Source organism: Manis pentadactyla, chromosome 13 (genome assembly GCF_030020395.1).
Source record: "Manis pentadactyla isolate mManPen7 chromosome 13, mManPen7.hap1, whole genome shotgun sequence".
NCBI lineage: Eukaryota > Metazoa > Chordata > Mammalia > Pholidota > Manidae > Manis > Manis pentadactyla.
In genome coordinates, this window is record NC_080031.1 from 93,681,004 (window position 1) to 93,702,813 (window position 21,810).

At 36.9% G+C, this 21,810-nt stretch overlaps 1 protein-coding gene and 1 pseudogene across 1 annotated transcript in view; one reads left to right on the top strand and one right to left on the bottom strand.

The window, feature by feature from the left end:
• Window positions 1–3,341, bottom strand: LOC130680397 (60S ribosomal protein L12-like; annotated as a pseudogene).
• Window positions 1–21,810, top strand: part of LOC118933500 (3'-5' RNA helicase YTHDC2-like) — a 78,249-nt gene that overhangs the window by 29,246 nt on the left and 27,193 nt on the right. The window contains 7 exon segments of the mRNA XM_057490528.1: window positions 3,349–3,475; window positions 3,694–3,759; window positions 6,862–6,874; window positions 7,426–7,508; window positions 10,543–10,648; window positions 11,749–11,868; window positions 12,175–12,447. Coding sequence (XP_057346511.1) covers window positions 3,349–3,475; window positions 3,694–3,759; window positions 6,862–6,874; window positions 7,426–7,508; window positions 10,543–10,648; window positions 11,749–11,868; window positions 12,175–12,447 — 788 coding nt within the window.

Sequence of the window (21,810 nt, forward strand, 5' to 3'; positions counted from 1 at the left end):
AAAATTACTCTTGCAGTTATTTACAGAACTTTCATTAAATGTATGTACTACGTTTTTATTCACAACCAGTAATGAGTGTGTTCTTTTGGACTACTTATCTAGAATGCAAAAATCAGGATCTTCTTATTAGCATAGTAGAATAAATAAATATTATGTTGAATCAGGGATTCTTTTTTTTGGTGGTCGAATGATCCTTTATTGAAAAATTTTCCTTTGTAGTACTTAACTAGCTGAGCATTCCACTATACCACTGTTAATGTCAAGAGGGTAACAGCCATCAGCATTGCAGGCCACAGACTGGGTAGTTCCCAAGATCTCTTTAATGGTTCCAGAAAGTCCTCTAGCATCTGTCAGGCAATGTTTACAATCTCATCAAAAGTGATATTTCTGCTGTGCTTAATGTTTTCCTTCTTCTTTCTGTCTCTTGGCGGTTCCATGAGGGCTTTGATGATCAGGGCAGAGGCAGAAACCACCTTAGTCTAAGCTTATCTTTTCTGAATGGTCAGTTTCACTGCAGTACTCAGACCTCTCCAATCACTGGTTGCCCTGGTGATGTCATCACCAACCTTTTTGTGAGACATACCCAGGGGGCCAATCTTGGGGACCAGGGCAGATGTGGCACCAACTTCCCCAGTGGTGCATCTAAGGTTGAATTGGATCTCATTGGGGTTGAATTTAGGCAGCATGGCGGAGGTGGCTGGTGTCAGATGAACCCGGATCATCCAAAGAAAGGATGACCGAAGAAAGTTGCACTTTGGCCTCCTCTGAGCCAAAAGCTGAAAGTTAAATCAGGAATTCTTAACCAGAATAGTTTTATAGAGTCTGTGAATATATGACAGTTATGTGCAGATTGTTTTTATGTATATGTATTCACATTAACGTATTCCCCTGCCACACTCCCGAAGGAGTAACTTGGATTTATGATTTCAAAAAAGGAAAAAAAAGGTTAGTAACTTTGCTCTAGATTTTTCATTTAGTGATTGGAGAATTTTGGCATGTCTTTGGTTATATAAGCTCAAGTTTGATTCACATGTACATGCTTTATGTCATATATGTTTTCACTGATGAGTTATCCTGATTCTATGAGTTGATATAGTGGATATTGGCCCCAAGAGGTGAGTTTGAGAACCCTGAAGACTTCTGGCAAAAGGCAGAATGAAAGTGAGAAGGTCAATACTGGAAAAGATTTAGATGTCAAGTACTTTATCTCTTTACCTGAACTTTTTAGCATTATTATTATGATAATTATTATTGATTATGCCCTTCTTAATACATGTTCTTCAATTATGATATTCGATTTATTTTCTTTTCTTGCTTTCTGGAACTTCTTGTTTTTCTTGGCAAGATTTTCCTCTTTTTCTTGACCTCTACATATGGAGAGTCCTGGGCCTCAATCCTTAGATTTTCCTTTGATTTACACTTACTCCTTCTATGGATCTCATCTAGTCAAAGCTTTAAATATTTATTTAGAATGACTCCTAATTTTACTTCTCCAGTCCTGACTTCCCCCCGACCTCAGTACACCTAACCACTTGACAACTCCAGTTAGATGTCTGTTAGGGGAATAAAACTGGATATGTCCCAAACACCTTTTGATTCCCTCCTCACCTACCTCTCTCTAGCCTGCTCTTTCCTTAGTTTCCTTAGTCATCATAATCAGTTGTAGACATCTTAAAAAAATCCAAGTACTTGGCCATCCCAGACTTACTGAATCTGAATCTAGAATACTGCCATTCACATGCTAAGGCAACAAAACAAAGTCATCCTCGACTTTGCTCTCACACCCCTCTTACAGTCCATTAGCAAAACCTGTTAGCTTTACCTTCTAGATAAATCTTGAAGCTGACCCCATGTCACTTCTATACTGCTGCCATCCTAGTCCAAGCCAACATTTCTCTCCTGGACTAGCCAGTAGCCTGCTAACTCTTCTCTAGAGAAGATCAGGTAGATCCTTTCAAAAAGGAGCTTGGACCGCGCTTCTTCCCTGCTCTCCAGTCTCCCATGACTTTCACTTACACCTTGAATAAGAATCAAAGTCCTTTTCCTTATTTGGTCTCTGGCTGCCTGCTTGGTCTTATTTTCTGCTACTCTTCCCTTCTTCACTGTGCTTTAGCCACTCTTACCTGCTTGCTGCTCTTTATATACGCTGGCTCATTCCTGCCTTTGGGTCTTTGCTTTTGTTGTTTCCTGTGCCTGGAATGTTGATATGGCCACCATATGGCCACTGCCTACTTCAGGGAGATCTCAGCTGTCACCTTCTCAGAGAGGCCTTTTCTGATCACTTCACTCAAATGGCACCTTTCTGCCACTATTTCTCCTTACCCTGCTCTATTATTCATTATTGTACCTTTATTACCTGACATATATTTTTTTTTTTTTTACTATCTGGGAGTGACTAAACTGAGTGGTTCTGTCTTCTAGTCAGGAAGTAGTGCTTAAGCTGTTGTCAGCGGCTATGGTTATCTGAAGTTTACTGGAGCTGGATGATCTGCATCTAAGAAAGCTCACTCACAAGGCTGTTGGCAAAAGGCCTGAGCAGAAGGTTTCAGTTCCTTGCCATCTGAACCTCTTCATAGGGTTGCCTTTTTCCCAGTATGTGGCAGCTGGTTTCTCCCAAGTGAATGATTCAAAAGAGAGGGAGAAAAAGCAAGCTGGAAGCTTTTATGATCTAATCTATAAAATTATACATTATTACTTTCATTCTATTCTCTTCATTAGACTGAGGCATTTAGTCCCTTAGTCAAGGAGGAGGGAACTAGGCTCCACCTCTTGAAAAGAGTATGAAAGAATTTTTGGATGTTTTAAAACACCCACACTTATTCATACCCCTCTGCTCAAAATACATACATTTTAGTTCTGTTCTCCAAGGCTATCAATGGAATATTCTGTTGAAATAGTAATTCTCATATACTAAGTATAGATCATGATCTTTGTAGACCTCCTTAAAAATGCATGTGCCTGCCTATCCCAGACCTGCTTAATCTGAATCTAGGAGTAAGGCATGGATATCTGTACAAGGCAGATGACATTTAGGGAGATTATTCAAGGGTTCTGCAAGTTAGTAGCTTTCCTTTTCTGTTTTAATTATCTTGATGAGTTTAAGACAGCTTAACAACTATCTTTCCCTTCTCCTGCCTTCCAACTGATAGTCCCTATTCCATCCTATTTATACTGAGGGCATATCAGTAATGGATTTCCTTGGATGATCTGAGTTAAGGGTTATGTAATGCTGTTATCATGTAGTTAGGTGGAAGAGCAAGTTCCAGGTTCACTTCCCTGAAAAGAAAAATTTAAATGACCTAAGATCATTTGGAAATTTAACATATGTTCATCTTTTCCTTCTTTTAGTTGATTACAGACATAGTGAAACCAGTGCAACAGCTCTGATGGTTGCTGCAGGACGAGGTTTTTCAAGTCAAGTAGAGCAGTTAATTAGTATGGGAGCCAATGTCCACAGTAAAGCATCAAATGGCTGGTAATTTTAAACTACGTCCACTCTTGGCATACCTTTGTATAGCTATTGCATACATCTTTTGTGATTTCTTGTATTTATCTTTATATTAAAAGCTATTTTGTAATAATTGCTGGTATATCTGTATATTAATGGGTGAATTAATAATTCTGAGTGACTAGTTTTATAATTTTGAGAATATTATTTCTTTGTCTTAATTTAATATCTTTGAATTTTGGCAGGATGGCTTTAGATTGGGCTAAACACTTTGGGCAGACTGAAGTTGTGGATCTTTTGGAATCTTACAGGTAAAATTTTATACTGTTTAATTAATCCTAACTCCTTTAAAAAGCTTAGCCAGGTAAATCATAGAATGTGACAAATATAGGCTGTTTATAGTCTCTTATCCAGAGATTTTTTTTTTTTTTGTAAACCTTGGGAATTTTTCTGATTTCTTTGTAGGTCACTAAGAAGATCCACTGTGTTATTGTATTTATCTTATTTTTTATTTTATTTTGTAAAAGCAGAAGAGGGATTTTCCAGTTAAACTGGTAGATATTACACATGTATTTATCTCTGCATTTTCCCAAATCCTCACTAAAATGGTAAGGAAGGAAAATAAAATATGTAAACTAACAAAGTCAAAGAGAATAGAAGGGGACATGGCAGCTGATGGAAGATGTTCGTAAGTTTTTGGATAATAGATGGCTAATGGATCAGTGGTGTTTGATTTAGCAGAGCTAAGAAAACTGAAACCTGAGTGCCTGCAGAGGGAAATGCCAGTGGAGAAATAAACTCAGTTTAGCTTTGGAACAACTTAGAGGTTCATTCAACAATTTTGAAAGAAACAATGAAAGAAAGTGCTAAAAAAAACAATAGAAATAGTTGAACTTCTCTATGAGGAACATTCAGAATTCCGGATTCCCTTTTCCCCCATCATCAGATGATGTCATTCCTCCACCTTGGCAGGAAGTGGGAAGTTCATTTAATTAATTAATTAAGCCATGGAGGCTTTGGACTTGGGGTTAGCAGGTACTAAACCTAGAGTGGGAGGCAGGTATCAGACAGAAAAGGGGTTTAAGTAGAAGTCTACTTAAAGACTGAAAGTAGAGATACCATCCAACATCCTATGAAACTAATCCTTCTTTTAGATAATTAAAGATTTTAAATAGTTTTAGGTTATATATTTAGATTATATAGATTTTAGGCTAGATATTTAAAGGAAAGAAAAAAGATATTTAAAAGAAAAAGCTATTTAACCAGGTGGAGAAAGACAAGTACCAAATGACATCACTCATTTGTGGAGTATAAAAACAAAACAAAATGGCAGCAGACCCATAGTCTCCCGGGAAGGGACTAAATGGTTACCAAACAGAAGTGGGTGGGGAGGGAGGGAGAAGGGGATTAAGGGGCACTATAATTCACAATCACAATGTATGTAAATATATATTGTGGGGAAGGCAGTACAGCACGGAGAAAACAAGGAATGACTTTAGCATCTTACTACGCTAATAGACAGGGACTGCAATGGGGTAGGGGGTGAGGGCTTGATAGTATGGGTGAATGTTGAAACCACAATGTTGTTCAAGTACACAATGGCATATTACTCAACCATAAATAGAAAAGGAGTCCTCCCATTGTGTATATGTACCACATCTTTATCCATTCATCTATTGATGGACACTTAGGTTGCTTCCATATTTTGGTTGTTGCAAATAGTGCAGTGATAAATATAGCAGTGCACGTGCCTTTTTGAATCAGGGATTTTATTTTCTTTGGGTAAATTCCTAGGAGTGGAATGACTGGGTCAAATGGTATTTCTATTTTTAGTTTTTTGATGTACCTCCATATTGCTTTCCACAGTGGTTGGACCAATTTACATTCCCACCAACAGTGTAGGAGGACTCCCTTTTCACCACATCCATGCCAGTATTGTTTCTTGTCTTTTGGACAGTGGCTATCCTAATTGGTGTGAGATGATATCTCATTATGGTTTAAATTTGCATTTCCCATATGATTAGTGATGTGGAGCATCTTTTCATGTACCTGTTGACCATCTGTATTTCTTCTTTGGAGAAGTGTCTGTTCAGGTTCTCCACCCATTTTTTAATCGGGTTGTTTGTTTTTTTTGGTGTTGAGGCATATAAGTTCTTTATATATTTTGGATGTTAACCCCTTATTGGATAAATCATTGACAAATACATTCTCCATAGTGTAGGATGCCTTTTTCTTCTGCTGATGGTGTCCTTTGCTGTACAGAAGCTTTTTAGTTTGATGTAGTCTCACTTGTTCATTTTTAATTTTGTTTCTCTTGCCCAAGGAGATGTGTCTAGGAAAAAATTGCTCATGCTTATATTCAAGAAATTTTTGACCCTGTTTTCTTTTCAGAGTTTTATGGTTTCATGACTTGCATTCAGGTCTTTGATCCATTTCGAATTTACTTTTGTCTGTGGGGTTAGACAGTGATCCAGTTTCATTCTCTTACATGTAGCTGTCCAGTTTTGCCAGCACCATCTGTTGAAAAGACCGTCCCGCTGTGGGGTCCCTGTCCCTTTAAGACTTTCAAAAAGCACTTGCTTTTCTTTATCCCAGGGGTGCCGGCTGCGGGGTCCTGCTCACAGGTCTTACTGTCCCGTTTCCCTAGTTTCCAGCACCCCATGCACGCACTGTGTCTGTGCTCCGGTGCGGATGGCTAGGGCGGCTGTTTAGCAGTCCTGGGTTCCTTCTCCCTCCCCGCTTCGACTCCTCTCCTCCTGCCGGGAGCTGGGGTGAGAGGCGCTCGGGTCCCACCGGGCCGGGCTTGTATCTTAACCCCCTTCGCTAGGCGCTGGGTTCTCGCAGGTGTGGATGTAGTCTGGCTGTTGTCCTGTGAAGTCTTCTGGTCTCTTTTAGGAAGAGTTGTATTTGTTGTATTTTCAAAAATATATGTGGTTTTAGGAGGAGATTTCCACTGCTCTACTCATGCCGCCATCTTGGCTCCAAACCTCCGGGATAAAATTTTTAAAGAGGATAGTGATGAGTTTCACCACTACATGTCTAAGTGGCAAGTCAACAAAAACTCAGATTTAATTCCCCTAAAATTATCTAATGCTGATGAAATAGATTTAGAATATTTTGGAAATTAATTCCTTTAGGTATGTTATTTATTAAGTAGACCACGTTAGAACATGATGGTCATGTCAAAGTTATTTACATACAAAATTGCCAAATAATGACATTTTATTAAAAGTGAAGTAAGCAGCATGTTTTCTAAAAATCCCATAATTAAACTATTGAGAGAACACATTTGTATTTGCTCTATCTAGTTATTTATGAAAGGGAAAGTATAAATCACTAAATGATTGAAGTATACATTCCAGCTAGGAATGCATTCTTTTGAAATAGTTCTGTACAGTAAATTTTTACTTTAGATTCATTGAAGAAGTATGGGGGTAGTAATGAATCTTTTATACTTTCTCTTTTATAATATTCCAGTTGGGCTAATTGCATTAGTAAGTAGTTCAGGAGGAGGTAAAATCGAAGAGGTTAAAAAATTCTTCTCTTTGGGATAGATTTAGTTCAATGATGGTTATTCTTATTCCTCCAGATCAGGTCCCTGGGAAATATTTCAGAAGCTATCTTTCACTGATCACTCATATATGCACAGTGATGTAAATCTGATAGAAAATGACTTTAAGAGAATAAATCAGTTCTGTCCAATCTTGATGCCTTAAGTGAATTGACTGCCATTAACCATCTGTAGCAGAGAGAAGCAAATAGCTCAGCAAGGCACAGAACAAGGAAGTTTCACAGCTCTTCTGTTTAGTTTTCATTCTTTTTCCTTAGAATATTTATAATCAGAATCTGGGTTTTAAAAAAGATCTAATTATCTAATTAGGAATTAAACATGGCATGTTAAAATATATTCATAGTGTTTCTTATTTCTTCTTAAATACCTTTTATGTTTTAACATGAAGATAATTTAAATATTACAGAAATCCTTTGATGCACTGAACTTGGTTACAATGTTAAAAATGGTGTGGATTTCCAAAGCTAGTGCCATACAGCGAAAAGGCAGGTAATGTATATTTAATGTATGTTCATTCAATTGTCTGTAAAATGGAAACATTTTCATATATATTACATATTTAATACATATTCCACTTCTTATAAAATGTTGAAATTTTCAGGTTAGTCTTAATTTTTATATTGGTTTTGCAAAGCAGACCATTTTAATACTATTTTTAGAAGTCAAATTCAGGTTATTTTAAAATTAAAAATTTTTGCCTAGTATAATCATCGGAAGCTTAAAAAGGAAAAATTAAAGCAAAAATTCTAAACATTCATAATACAGGACAAGGACTAATTTCTGTATTGTACAAAAAGCTCTTTAAAATAAATTAATAAAGACCAATATATTAACCTCATGATACCACCCCATATATACTAAAAGAAATTCAAATTAGTGAGGTACTATTTTTTACTTATCAAATTGGCATCGATGACAATGTTTAATGGTATACACAACAGAGCTGGCAAAATCATAGACCAGTTGGCTGTCATAGTTTGCTGATGTAAATTGGTATGATTTCTTTAGAGGGTGGTTTGAAACTATTTATCCAAATCTACCTTTGACAATAAATTGTACTTCTCATAACTTACCCTGAGTATCCTTGCATATGTGTGCAAAGATATGTGTTTAAGAATGTTGTTCTGCAACATTGCTTGTAGTAGTTAAGTCTGGAAACACTCTGGTGTCCATCAGTAGTGAAATGGTTAAGTGATGTGATAGCCATACAGTAGTATACTAAACTTTTAAAAGGAAAGATGTAGATGCATGTGTTTTTATGTGGAATGAGTTTTCAGAATATATTATTAATTGAAAATAAATAAGGTATAGAACATGTATCTATTGTGCTAAAAATATGTTTAAGTTTGTATATATATTTAAATACAAATGCATTGTCTAGTCTGAGATAAACATTAAGAAAACAATTGTTGCTGACTCTAAGGAGGAGGATTTGTGGGGCTCTTGAAGGAAGGAGACTTAATTTTCATTTTATATTTTTTTGTAGCTTGGTTATTTCAGTACATGCTTTCATTACTTTTTCATTTTTAAAAAGGCAAGATTAAAAATCAGTTTTCAGTAATTATATGACTAATTATTCTTGCATTTTAACTAATAGGGAAACATCAAATACTGACTTTGAAAGAGTGCCTCGTATGCCAAAGACAGTGAATGCATTATTTCTGTACTTTGTAACTTCACAGATTGCCCCTTGAGGGCTTTGTTGCTGTTACTGTGTCAGTTGTCCTCTCATGACAAAGTGTGGCTTGACACATGGAACTGGACTTATATGGTGTTAATAGTATATTATCAGGGGTAAAAATCAGAAATTGTAGAAATTGTCATTGTCATCTTTTTCAATAGATATTTTGTGACAGCCTTCACTGTGCAAGCTTGGGATATAATGATCAGTAAACTATACCCATGCAAACTATGGGTAAAGTTTGGGTGGAGGGAATGTTGCATTCCATCTTGGAATCCAATAAATGAAGCAGTTTTAATATTGTGTGATCTGTGCTACAACTGGATAATGCTCCCAGAGGAGTTAAGATAGAATCTGAGATAAATATGAATAATAAGGTGTTGTGGAAAGGGATTTCTGGCAGAGGGAGAGCATATACAAGGGCCTAAAGGGCAAGAGTGAGCAAGAAAGTTGTTTGGATGGAGCTGAGTATAGAGGAGAATAGTTAAAAATGAGTGGAAAGAGGTAAGTTGCAGACTGTCCTTAAGGACCATCTTGTGTTTTGTTTTTTTTCCTTCTTAATAAACTGGGGTAGGGCATGGTTACAGTATTTTTTCAGCTCTCTGAAGAATGAATTGGTAGTGATAAAATGATGGTAGGAGGACCCAGTAGGAGGCTCTTTGGTTAAAACTTCCATTTATAATAAGGGAGAGTTGATAGCCTGAATTGTTACAGTGATGGTAGAAATAAAGAGAAGTAAATAATTCAGGAGATTTTGGGGAGAATAATTTTGGTGATCATATGTCTAGTGTGAGGGGTAAAGAATAGAGTGGAGTCAAGGATGTCATACAGGTTTCTGTGTGTGGATGGTGGTGCCATTGTCAGGGAGAATGGGAAGAGTGGTTATGTTGGGAAGAATAATAAACTTTTGGTTGTGTTGAGTTTGAGTTGACTGGAAAATCTCCGTGGAACTAAGAGACTTCTGAAGTGTAGATCTAGAATTAAGATATGGAGATCTAGGTGGATGGAAATTGAAGTCAGGAGGATGGTTAAAATTACCCTGGGTGAGAGTGTAGGTTAAGGAGAGCAGAGGGCTGAGGTCCAACCTTAGAGAAACACCAACATTTAAAGACTGGGCAAAGATAGAAGTCACACAGAGGGGCTGGATAGGTGGGATAGCCGACTGATAGATAAAGGGAAGTATTTGGGAAAGGTATGTATGGTGGGACAATGTCAGATTTTGTAACTTGTAGCACACTGTGCTACAGTTTTGTTTGCTGCTCTGGATTGTGAGCTATGTGAGCACAGGGATATTTCTGTGTCTCTATCACTTAGCATGTTCAGCCTTGCCATTAGCCATAGTGACCACAGATGAAATCAAACTGCTTTTCCTTAAGATATTTTTCTGCTACTTCCCAGAAAATTATACAGTTCTCTATGGTGATAGGGTAAATGACGTTCCCTCGGAGTTGTGTGATGCATGTTTGCGCAACTCTAGTCAGAGGACGTGAACACAGTGCTGTCAGCTCAGTAAAATTGATTATATTTAAATTTTCCTGCATTTATTCATACTTTATTTTTTACTTTCGTATGTATGTCTTTTGTTTGTTTTCTATTGTGATCCTAGAAGGCCTGTCACATAGGTGTCATTCATGAATTTCACTTTGTACAGAGATAATTGAGTTGTAGACAGCTGAAGTGCCTCCTGAAAGGATTTGTAGGGGGTAAATATCAGAGTAGGGATTCAAATTTAGATGCCTGATCCTGGTTCCTTCTTCTGTCTCCTAAATCACATTGCTTTTACAGTTTCTTGTTATAATCTTTATCCTTGTTTGAGCCTTAATTTTGTATTATACTTTTAAGGGCAGGGCGATGCAGACCTGGAATTTGTTTCCGGCTGTTCAGTAGACTCTGATTTCAGAATATGTTGGAATATCAGACTCCAGAACTTTTGAGAATGCCATTACAGGTAGAAATTTACTTAACTCTAAAAGGCTGTTTTTGTGGGTGAGGGAGGAGAGGGCTCATTACAACTGTACTAATTGGGCTTTAGATAATCAATTTATGAACAGAATTACAACATATATATTTTGGAGGGCGGCTATATGAATATTTTTTTCTGTATGAAAAATTTAATTCGTAAGCTTCCAAAAAATATAAAGAATTATTTGAGTGCATTTAGATTATGGTATAGCTTATAAATATATTGTTTTTTTTCAATGCAACATGCTGGGAGTCTGTCAACCACATAGTGTTTAACTTTTGTGATCTCAATGAGGATTAGAAAATAAATTATTTAAGGTCCAAAAGATGATACCAAAAAATCTCAGTTTAAAATACTGAGATTACCTTGGTAATCTTGGTTCACTGAGAATTCCTGGCCTTTATTAACTGTTTTCCTTTAGATTTTCTGATTTCATGAAACAATTAGACACTGTGTAGTATCTAGAGAAAACAGTACATTCATTACTTTGATTCTCTGTGGTGCTGAGCTAGATGCTGGCTTCCAAACCTTTAAAGAGAAAGTGGATCACATTTTTGGCATCCATATACCTAGGTGACTTCCCATTTTTCCATGCCTGTATGCCGTTTTCTGTTCTTCTTAAGATAAAATACATAATTCTTAACATGAGTCTAAGTTATCTCTCCTGTTTATATCCCTGGTTTTCATTTTTAATTCCTGCCTTTCCCCATCTCTTTCATATCACACCAGTGGTTTGAATTTCTCAAGCACGTCTTGTTTCTTTCTCTCTTAGGACCTTCATATGTGCTGTCTACTCTCCCTAGAATCCTCCCCTTATTCCTTTTATAATTAACTCCTACTCAATCTTTACATCTTAGTTTAAGTGTTGTTAACTCAGAAAAATTGTCTTTGACTTCCTGTGGCTTCCTTCTCCTGCTCTTTGCTAAACTTGTTATAACAAGACATTTTCCTCCCTACTGTTCATTTTAACTAAAGACGAGTATAGTAGTATGCATTTGGGAACTACAGTTCCCATGATTTCTTTAAAAATAAAAATCAATTGTAAATTTCAATATTTCAAAATTGTTTGCTGTCCTTATTTACAGGAACTTTGTTTACATACCAAACTGTTAGCTCCAGTTAATTGTCCTATTGCTGATTTCCTTATGAAAGCTCCTGAACCTCCACCAGCTTTAATTGTAAGAAATGCTGTACAAATGCTTAAGGTTGGTGTCTTGATAGCTTTATTTTACCTATTTTACTTGAAATGTAACCAAATGAGAATTCATCTTAACTAATTTTGTACTTGAAAAAGTTATCTTAAATAATTATGTACTTTGAGTAGTACTTTCATGATAATTTTAGTAAAACAGTAAGTATAAGTTTTTTTATATATTTGAAGCAAAATGTATTTGTAGTAAGATGTAGCAAAAGAAAAGTTAAATTCTTATTTCCTGTGAATTTTTAAGGATGTGGTTTGATTACACATAGTCTTTAGTCATGTCAAGTGACTTTTTTATGCTTTTATTTAGAAAATAGATGCAATGGATGCATGGGAAGATCTCACTGAACTCGGGTATCATTTGGCTGACTTGCCAGTAGAACCACATCTTGGTAAAATGGTGCTGTGTGCTATTGTTTTAAAGTGTCTGGACCCCATCCTTACAATTGCCTGCACACTAGCCTATCGAGATCCTTTTGTACTGCCAGCACAGGCCTCTCAAAAATGTGCAGCTATGCTTTGTAGGAAACGATTCACTGCAGGAACTTTCAGTGACCATATGGCACTTCTAAGAGCATTTCAAGTACTATTATTGTCATTTTATTTCTGAAAATGTTGCCGGTTAAGCACATTTATGAGGGAAGCATAAGAAATTGAAAAAGGAGATATGATTCCATTAATTTTGTTTCATTATAAAGTCACATTTTATTAACAGCCCAGGAAAACATCTTCCTACTGTTAATACATTAAAATTATCATTGTTTTCTCTACTTTTTTGTCTTTCATTTTTCCTAATTTTCTCTTTGTAGGAATATGTGTATGTATGTGTGTGTGTGTGTGTATTTATTTTTATTTATACTCATATTTATTTTTTAATACCTAAGTTCCTTTCAGTCATATCTTGGGTAAGGAATGCTCTAAAAGTTTAGTTAAAAAGCTGCATATTATTTAAAGGATATAGAATAAAACTTGGGGGAAAATTATCTTGAATTTGGTACCTCTTTGTTGTGTTTTTTTAGAGTGCATTTTTTTCTTTTTTGTGTGTGTGCTCAAGACACTATGCTAAGAACTTAATCTTATAAAGCAAAATCCGAACACCACCACCTTTTAAGACAACAGTAGTGAGAAATCAAAGAAAGTGACAAATGGTAAAAAAAAAGATAAGGAAGGTAGGACTCTGACGAAGGGAAATGATATATAATTTAGAAATTTAGATAGGTGAGGAAGAATATAATTTCTTGAAAAGGTGGACATGTTATTTATCTTCTTGAATGTAGGCTGTGCCTATACATTAAAAAAAATTTCATTTTGTTTATGCAGAAAGTACTCTTTTCCAAGCATACAGGGTTTTTTCAGTACATACAAAAAAAATTGTAAGTTCTTTTTGTGAGCATTACTGAACAATGGATGATACATTAGTATTAATTAAGTCTATTAGAAACCACATATTAGAGTAGATTCGTTGTGTGATAATGGTTGAGGGAGATAGTGAGTAGGATTCCTATCTGTTCTTTGCTTTATCCTAAGCCTCTTCAAAAGCAGAGAGCACAAATTACTGGGTTGGTCTTTCTGATATAGTCCAGAGCAAGTGATTTCATTTTCAAGGAGCATTCTTGTACTGATAGATGGTTTCTAGAAATCCCACTTTTCATTCTCAGACAGATTAAGAGGTTGATATACAGGTTATTTTTGGAGGACCAGCATGGCAGGATTCTTAGATAAAACTAGTATTATGAGGGCTTAGTTGAAAACCTCCCACACTTTGGTGGAGGGAAATTAGCAGACACACCTGAAAAGGTAAATATTTTTATATAGCTGGTCATTTAGGTTACCTGGTACTTAGTTCTCATTGGGATTTTATTAACTCATTGGCTTTCATAACATTTGAGTGTAAATTAACTAATGATAAATTTTATTGGATTATGAAGTATTAGATTTTACTTTTTATATCTGTTTTTAAATTATTTTTTAAAAACAGATATAATTGAAATATAACATTAGTTGCAGGTGTAAAACAATTTCTATATATTGTAAAATCATCAGTAAGTCTAGTTATCTATCACCATACATAGTTACAGGGTTTTTTTCTTGTATTGAGAACTTTTTCTTTTTTAATGTGTTTATCTACTATTTATTTCATGGGAAGGGCTTCTGTTCAATAGTAAGCTATTAGTAGCTAAGTTTATGGGTAGTCAAAAGTTATACAGGAAATTTTTTAACATTAAAGTATTGCTGATACACCGTCTTATGTTGGTTTCAATTATGCAACACAGTGGTTCAACAGTTACCCATAATTACATCCTCAACCCCTTTAGTGCTATTACTATCAATGTAGTAAGATGTTACAGAATCATTGACTATATTCTCCATGCTGTACTACCATCCCTGTGACTAACTTATATTGTGGTTGCGAATTATAGTGCCCCTTTATCCCCCTTCCTCTACCTCACCACCCTCCTCACCCCCTCTCCCTGGGTAACCACTAGTCCCTTCTTGGTGTCTATGAGTCTACTGCTATTTTGTTCCTTCTGTTTTGCTTTGATTTTATACTCCACAGACAAGTGAAATCATATGGTATTTGTCTTTCTCCACCTGGCTTATTTCACTGAGCATAATACTCTCTAGATCCATCCACATTGTTGGATATGGGAGGATTTCTTTTCTTTTTAAGGCTGAATAATATTTCATTGTGTATATGTACCACATCTTCTTTATCCATTCATCTATTGATGGACACTTAGGTTGCTTCCATATCTTGGCTATTGCAAATAGTGCATGATAAACATGGAGGTGCATGAGTCTTTTTGAATCCGGGATCTTGTTTTCTTTCGGTAAATTCCTAGGAGTGGAATGACTGGGTCAAATGGTATTTCTAATATTAGTTTTCTTTTTTTCTTTCCTGAAGGTATCATTGATATACAATCTTATGCTCAGGTTTCACATGAGCAACACTGTGGTTACTACATTCCCCCCATTATCAAGTCCCCACCACATACCCCATTACAGTCACTGTGCTACACTTCCTTCCCCATGCCCTATATTATGTGTGCTAATCATAATGCCCCTTAATCCCCTTATCCTCTCTCCCTTCCCACCCATCTTTCCCAACCCCTTTCCCTTTAGTAACCACTAGTCCATTCTTGGGTTCTGCGAGTCTGCTGCTGTTTTGTTCCTTCAGTTTTTGCTTTGTTGTTATACTCCACAGATGAGTGAAGTTATTTGGTACTTGTCTTTCTCCGCCTGGCTTATTTCACTGAGCATAATACCCTCTAGCTCCATTCATGTTGTTGCAGATGGTAGGATTTGTTTTCTTCTTATGGCTGAATAATATTCCATTGTGTATATGTACCACATCTTTTTTATCCATTCATCTGCTGATGAACACTTAGTTTGCTTCCATGTCTTGGCTATTGTAAACAATGCTGTGATAAACATAGGAGTGCATATGTGTTTTTGAATCTGTGATCCTGTTTTCTTAGGATAAATTCCTAGGAGTGAAATTCCCAGGTAAAATGGTATTTCTATTTTTAGTTTTTTGAGGAACCTCCATACTGTTTTCCAAAACAGTTGAACTAATTTACATTCCCACCAGCAGTGTAGGAGGGTTCCCCTTTCTCCACATTCTTGCCAGCATTTGTTGTTTGTCTTTTGAATGTTGGCTGCCTAAAGTGGTGTGAGGTGAGAACTCAATGTGGTTTTTTTTTTTCTTTTTTTTTTTTTTTGAGAGGGCATCTTCTCATATTTATTGATCATATGGTTGTTAACAACAATAAAATTCTGTATAGGGGACTCAATGCTCAATGCACAATCATTAATCCACCCCAAGCCTAATTCTCGTCAGTCTCCAATCTTCTGAAGCATAACGAACAAGTTCTTACATGGTGAACAAATTCTTACATAGTGAATAAGTTCTTACATGGTGAACACTACAAGGGCAGCCATCACAGAAACTTTCGGTTTTGGTCACGCATTATGAACTATAAAGCATCAGGTCAAATAAGAATATTTGTTTGATTTTTTTTTTTTTTTTTGTAGATAATTATTTTTTATTGAAGGGTAGTTGACACACAGTATTACATTACATTAGTTTCAGGTGTACAACATAGTGATTCAACATTTATATACATGACAATTCTAGGTACCAGCTATCACCATACCAAGCTGTTACAATATCTTGACTATATTCATTACATCCCGGTTACTTATTATTTTACCATTGGAAGTGTATACTTTTTATTTTTTTTTTGTGAGGGCATCTCTCATATTTATTGATCAAATGGTTGTTAACAACAATAAAATTCTGTATAGGGGAGTCAATGCTCAATGCACAATCATTAATCCACCCCAAGCCTAATTCTCGTCAGTCTCCAATCTTCTGAAGCATAACGAACAAGTTCTTACATGGTGAACAAATTCTTACATAGTGAATAAGTTCTTACATGGTGAACACTACAAGGGCAGCCATCACAGAAACTTTCGGTTTTGGTCACGCATTATGAACTATAAAGCATCAGGTCAAATAAGAATATTTGTTTGATTTTTTTTTTTTTTTTTGTAGATAATTATTTTTTATTGAAGGGTAGTTGACACACAGTATTACATTACATTAGTTTCAGGTGTACAACATAGTGATTCAACATTTATATACATGACAATTCTAGGTACCAGCTATCACCATACCAAGCTGTTACAATATCTTGACTATATTCATTACATCCCGGTTACTTATTATTTTACCATTGGAAGTGTATACTTTTTATTTTTTTTTTGTGAGGGCATCTCTCATATTTATTGATCAAATGGTTGTTAACAACAATAAAATTCTGTATAGGGGAGTCAATGCTCAATGCACAATCATTTATCCACCCCAAGCCTAATTTTCGTCAGGCTCCAATCTTCTGAGGCATAACGAACAAGTTCTTACATGGAGAACAAATTCTTACATAGTGAATAAGTTCTTACATGGTGAACAGTACAAGGGCAGCCATCACAGAAACCTTCGGTTTTGCTCATGCATTATGAACTATAAACAGTCAGTTCAAATATGAATACTCATTTGATTTTTATACTTGATTTATATGCAGATACCACATTTCTCTTTTTATTATTATTTTTAATAAAATGCTGAAGTGGTAGGTAGATACAAGATAAAGGTAGAAAACATAGTTTAGTGTTGTAAGAGAGCAAATGTAGATGATCAAGTGTGTGCCTGTAGACTATGTGTTAATCCAAGCTAGACAAGGGCAATAAAACATCCACGTATGCAGAAGATTTCTCTCAGAACAGGGGGGGTGAGGTTCTAAGCCTCACCTCTGTTGATCCCCAATTTCTCACCTGATGACCCCCCTGCGAGTGTGCCTGTCTTAGGTTGTTCCTCCCTTGAGGAATCTTACCCGTCTCTGGCTAACCAGTCATCTTCCAGGGCCATACAGGGAAATGTAAAGTTGGTAAGCGAGAGAGAAGCCTTATTGTTTGAAATGGTTAGCTTTTTACTTCTTTGCATATTTATGCCCTGTAGCTTCTATGCCCAGCATTTGTCTTGAGGTATCTTTACCACTTGGAAGAATTATGATACTCGGTAAATTCGATATGAGGCACGAATTCTATTTAAGGGTTGTAATTAGGAAGGAAGAAGAAAAGCTATAGAAGTAGTAGACGGAAGAAAACCTGGGAAGATTGATTATTTCTTTGACATATCTTCTTGTAGAGTAACTTCAGCATGTATAGATTTTAAGCTACTACTTAAATTGCGCACACACATTAACATAATAGGAGTATAGTTACATAACCAAAGCATACCTGTAATTACCAGCCATCTCCAGTGAAACCAAGAAAACCAGTTAGGCACCTTAGGCATTTGTGAAAACTTATCTGTGATATGGTGGATATTGTCCAACAGAACTTGAACAGTCTGAGAGAAATCAGACAAATTAAAACAACCCATTCCTGGGGAATGTTCACATCCCTTATGTTCTTTTAACAGTAAATAGTCTGTAGTTGTAAGATTTTGGAGCGCTACAATTTGCACTTCTCCTAAATCTTGGTTGAGTTCCAACAGTATAGATCCAGTCAAATTTGTTGTTTTACTGTATGCACAGGCCAGCTTAGATATCTCCTTCTTCATTCCCATGGCAAGTCCAGGAACTGGTGGGATGAGTGCATCTACAGCTGTAGCAGTGCGTGGATCTTTGTTGGGGTTTTTTGATGATCATCTTCTGGCATGAGTCTTCCAGAGAGTGCTGATGTTGGAAGTTCTTTTTCATATCGTATCTTAGTTCATTTTCGGGGTAGTTGTTTGATTTTTATACTTGATTTATATGTGAATCCCACATTTCTTCCTTATTATTATTATTATTATTATTTTTAAATAAAATGCTGAAGTGGTAGGTAGATGCAAGATAAAAGTAGAAAACATAGTTTAGTGTTGTAAGAGAGCAAATGTAGATGAGCAGGTCTGTGCCTGTAGACTAAGTGTTAATCCAAGCTAGACAAGGGCAACAAAACATCCACGGATGCAGAAGATTTCTCTCAAAACAGGGAGGGTGAGGTTCTAAGCCTCACCTCTGTTGATCCCCAATTTCTCACCTGATGGCCCCCCTGCGACTGTGCCTGTCTTAGGTTGTTCCTCCCTTGAGGAATCTTACCCGTCTCTGGCTAACCAGTCATCTTCCGGGGCCATACAGGGAAATGTAAAGTTGGTAAGTGAGAGAGAAGCAATATTGTTTGAAAAGGTTAGCTTTTTACTTTTTTGCAGATTTATGCCCTGTGGCTTCTATGCCCAGCATTTGTCTTGAGGTATCTTTACCACTTGGAAGAATTATGATACTCGGTAAATTCGATATGAGGCACGAATTCTATTTAAGGGTTGTAATTAGGAAGGAAGAAGAAAAGCTATAGAAGTAGCAGACGGAAGAAAACATGGGAAGATTGATTATTTCTTTGTCATATCTTCTTGTAGAGTAACTTCAGCATGTATAGGTTTTAAACTACTAATTAAATTGCGCACACACATTAACATAATAGGAATACAGTTACATAACCAAAGCAGACCTATAATTACCATCATTGTGGTTTTAATTTGGATTTTTCATATGGTTAGCAATGTGGAGCATATGTGCCTGTTGGCCATCTGAATTTCTTATTTGGAGAAGTGTCTTCAGATCCCCTGCTCATTTTTTAATCAGGTTATTTGCTTTTTGGTTGTTGAGGCTCATGAGTTCTTTATATATTTTGGATATCAACCCCTTATTGGATGTCATTTATGAATATATTTTCCCATACTGTAGGATACTTTTTTGTTCTACTGATGGTGTCCTTTGCAGTACAGAAGTTTAATGTAGTCCCATTTGTTCATTTTGGCTTTTGTTTCCCTTGCCCAAAGAGATATGTTCATGAAAAAGTTGCTCATGTTTATATTCAAGAGAATTTTGCCTCTGTTTTCTGCTATGAGTTTCATGGTTTCATGACTTACATTCAGGTCTTTGATTCATTTTGAGTTTACTTTTGTTTATGGAGTTGGACCGTAATTCAGTTTCATTCTTTTACATGTAGCTGTCCAGTTTTGCCAACACCAGTTATTGAAGAGGCTGTCATTTCCCCATTGTGCATATTGGACTGACCCCTTTATCATTATATACTGTCCTTCTTTATGTTTTGTTGCTTTCTTTGTTTTGAAGTCTGTTTTATCTGATACAAGTATTGCAACTCTTGCTTTTTTCTCCAATTGTTTGCATGAAATATCTTTTTCCATCCCTTCACTTTTAGTCTGTGTATGTCTTTGTGTTTGAAGTGAGTCTCTTGTTGGCAATACATAGATGATTCTTGCTTTTTTATGCCTTCTGTAACTCTTTATCTTATGATATGTGCATTCAGACCATTTACATTTAAGGTGATTATCCATAGATATGTACTTATTGCCATTTCAGGCTTTGGAATATTAGTTACCAAAGGCTCAAGGGCAGCTTCTTTACTACCTAGAAGTCTACCATAACACTTATTATGCTGTTATAAACATAATCTGAAGACTCTTTCCCTCCCCCCAACTTCTTTTTCTTCCTCCTCCTCTCTTTATGTTAGGTGTCATATCCCGTACTCTTTGTGTATCTCTTGACTGACTTTGTGGGTAGCTGATTTAATTTTGTATTTATTAGTAATTAATTGGTCTACTTTCTTTACTGTTGTTTTATTTTCTCTGGTGACAGCTATTTAGGCTTAGGAACACTTCCATCTAGAGCAGTCCCTTTAAAATACACTGTAGAGATGGTTTGTGGGAAGTAAATTCTGTCAACTATTGCTTATCTGGGAATTGTTTAATTCCTCCTTCAAATTTAAATGATAACCTTGCCCGGTAGAGTATTCTTGGTTTGTGGCTCTTCTGCTTCATTGCATTAAATACATCATTCCACTCCCTTTTGGCCTGTATGGTTTCTGTTGAGAAGTCTGATGACAGCGTGATGGGTTTTCATTTGTATGTGTTATTTTTTCTCTCTGTGGCTGCTATCCTTGTCCTTGATCTTTGTCATTTTAATTTTTATACGTCTTGGTGTTGTCTTTCTTGGGTTCCTTGTGTTGGAAGATCTGTGCACTTCCATGGCCTGAGGGACTATTTCCTTCCCCAGATTAGGGAAGTTTTCAGTAATTACTTCTTCAAAGACACTTTCTATCCCTTTTTCTCTCTCTTCTTCTTCTGGTATCCCTATAATGCAAATGTTACTCTATTTGGATTGGTTACACAGTTCTCTTAATATTCTTTCATTCCTAGAGATCCTTTTTTCTCTGTGTGCCTCAGCTTCTTTGTATTCCTGTTCTCTAATTTCTATTCCATTTACCATCTCCTCTCCCTATTCTAATCTGCTTTAAAATCCCTCCATTGTATGTTTTATTTCAGCTACTGTATTTTTTAAGGTGTCTGCCTACCACCTATATTCGTACCTTAGCTCTTGAATATTTTTCTGTAGTTCCATTAGCATGCTTATGACTTTTATTTTGAATTCTTTTTCAGGAAGATTGGTGATTTCAGTCTCACTGAGCCCTCTTTCTGGTGTTTGAGGGATTTGGGGTTGAGTAAGGTTCTTCTTTCTTTTCATAATCCTATTGGATAATGAGAAATACTAGATTTGTTTAGGTGGTGCCCTCTAGTGCCCAGCAGCTCTGCTCTTCGGAGCTGCCCAGTACCTGGAGTGATGGCAGTGGTTGCAGGTGAGCAGTGCTAGTGCTTACCCTAAAGAGTGGGCCTTTTCCTGCTTTCTGGTTGCAGTGCCTGCCTCTGCTGTCTGGGCCAGTGAGCCATGTGCCCGGAGCAGCCTCTGGGTTAATCGCCTAAGCTGCCATGTGTGGGACTGCCCTTCAGCTGGTCTGGAGCGATGGTGGGGTTCACCGGCGAGTGGTGCCCATGTCTGCTGGGAGGACAGAGCCGTTTCCTGTGTCCTGGCTGCAGTGCCTGCCTCCGCTGTCATGGCCAGTGAGCTGTGCGCAGGGGGCAGCCTCTGCGTTAAACCGTGTAGTTGCTGTAGGTGGGGCTGCTCTCTGGCTGGTCTGGAGCAATGGTGGGAGCAGCGGGTTTGTGTGCAGTTGCCAGCATGGAGGAAGAAGCAACAGGCTGCTTATTGCAGTATGCGGTCTTGGGGCTGCGTTGCCAGCCAGGGGAATGGAGTGCCTGAGGCTCCTGAAAGTTCCCTACCGGCTTGGCTGAATATGCTGGGACGATTTTGTCCACCTGTTCCTTCTTCTGAATCCTTTCCCTTTTAGCCACCCTCTCACTGTTGGGAAGTCTTTGCCTTTCTTTTGTTCCAGGGCAGCTGGTTGTATGAACCTATTCGCAGTCTTAGTCTGACTTCAGTTTTCAGCCCCTCTAATCTCCAGAGCACCAAGTGATGTGGATATGTGCTCCTGGAGTAGATTTCTAGGGTTGGGTATTTAGTAGTCCTGGGCTTCTACTCCCTCCCTG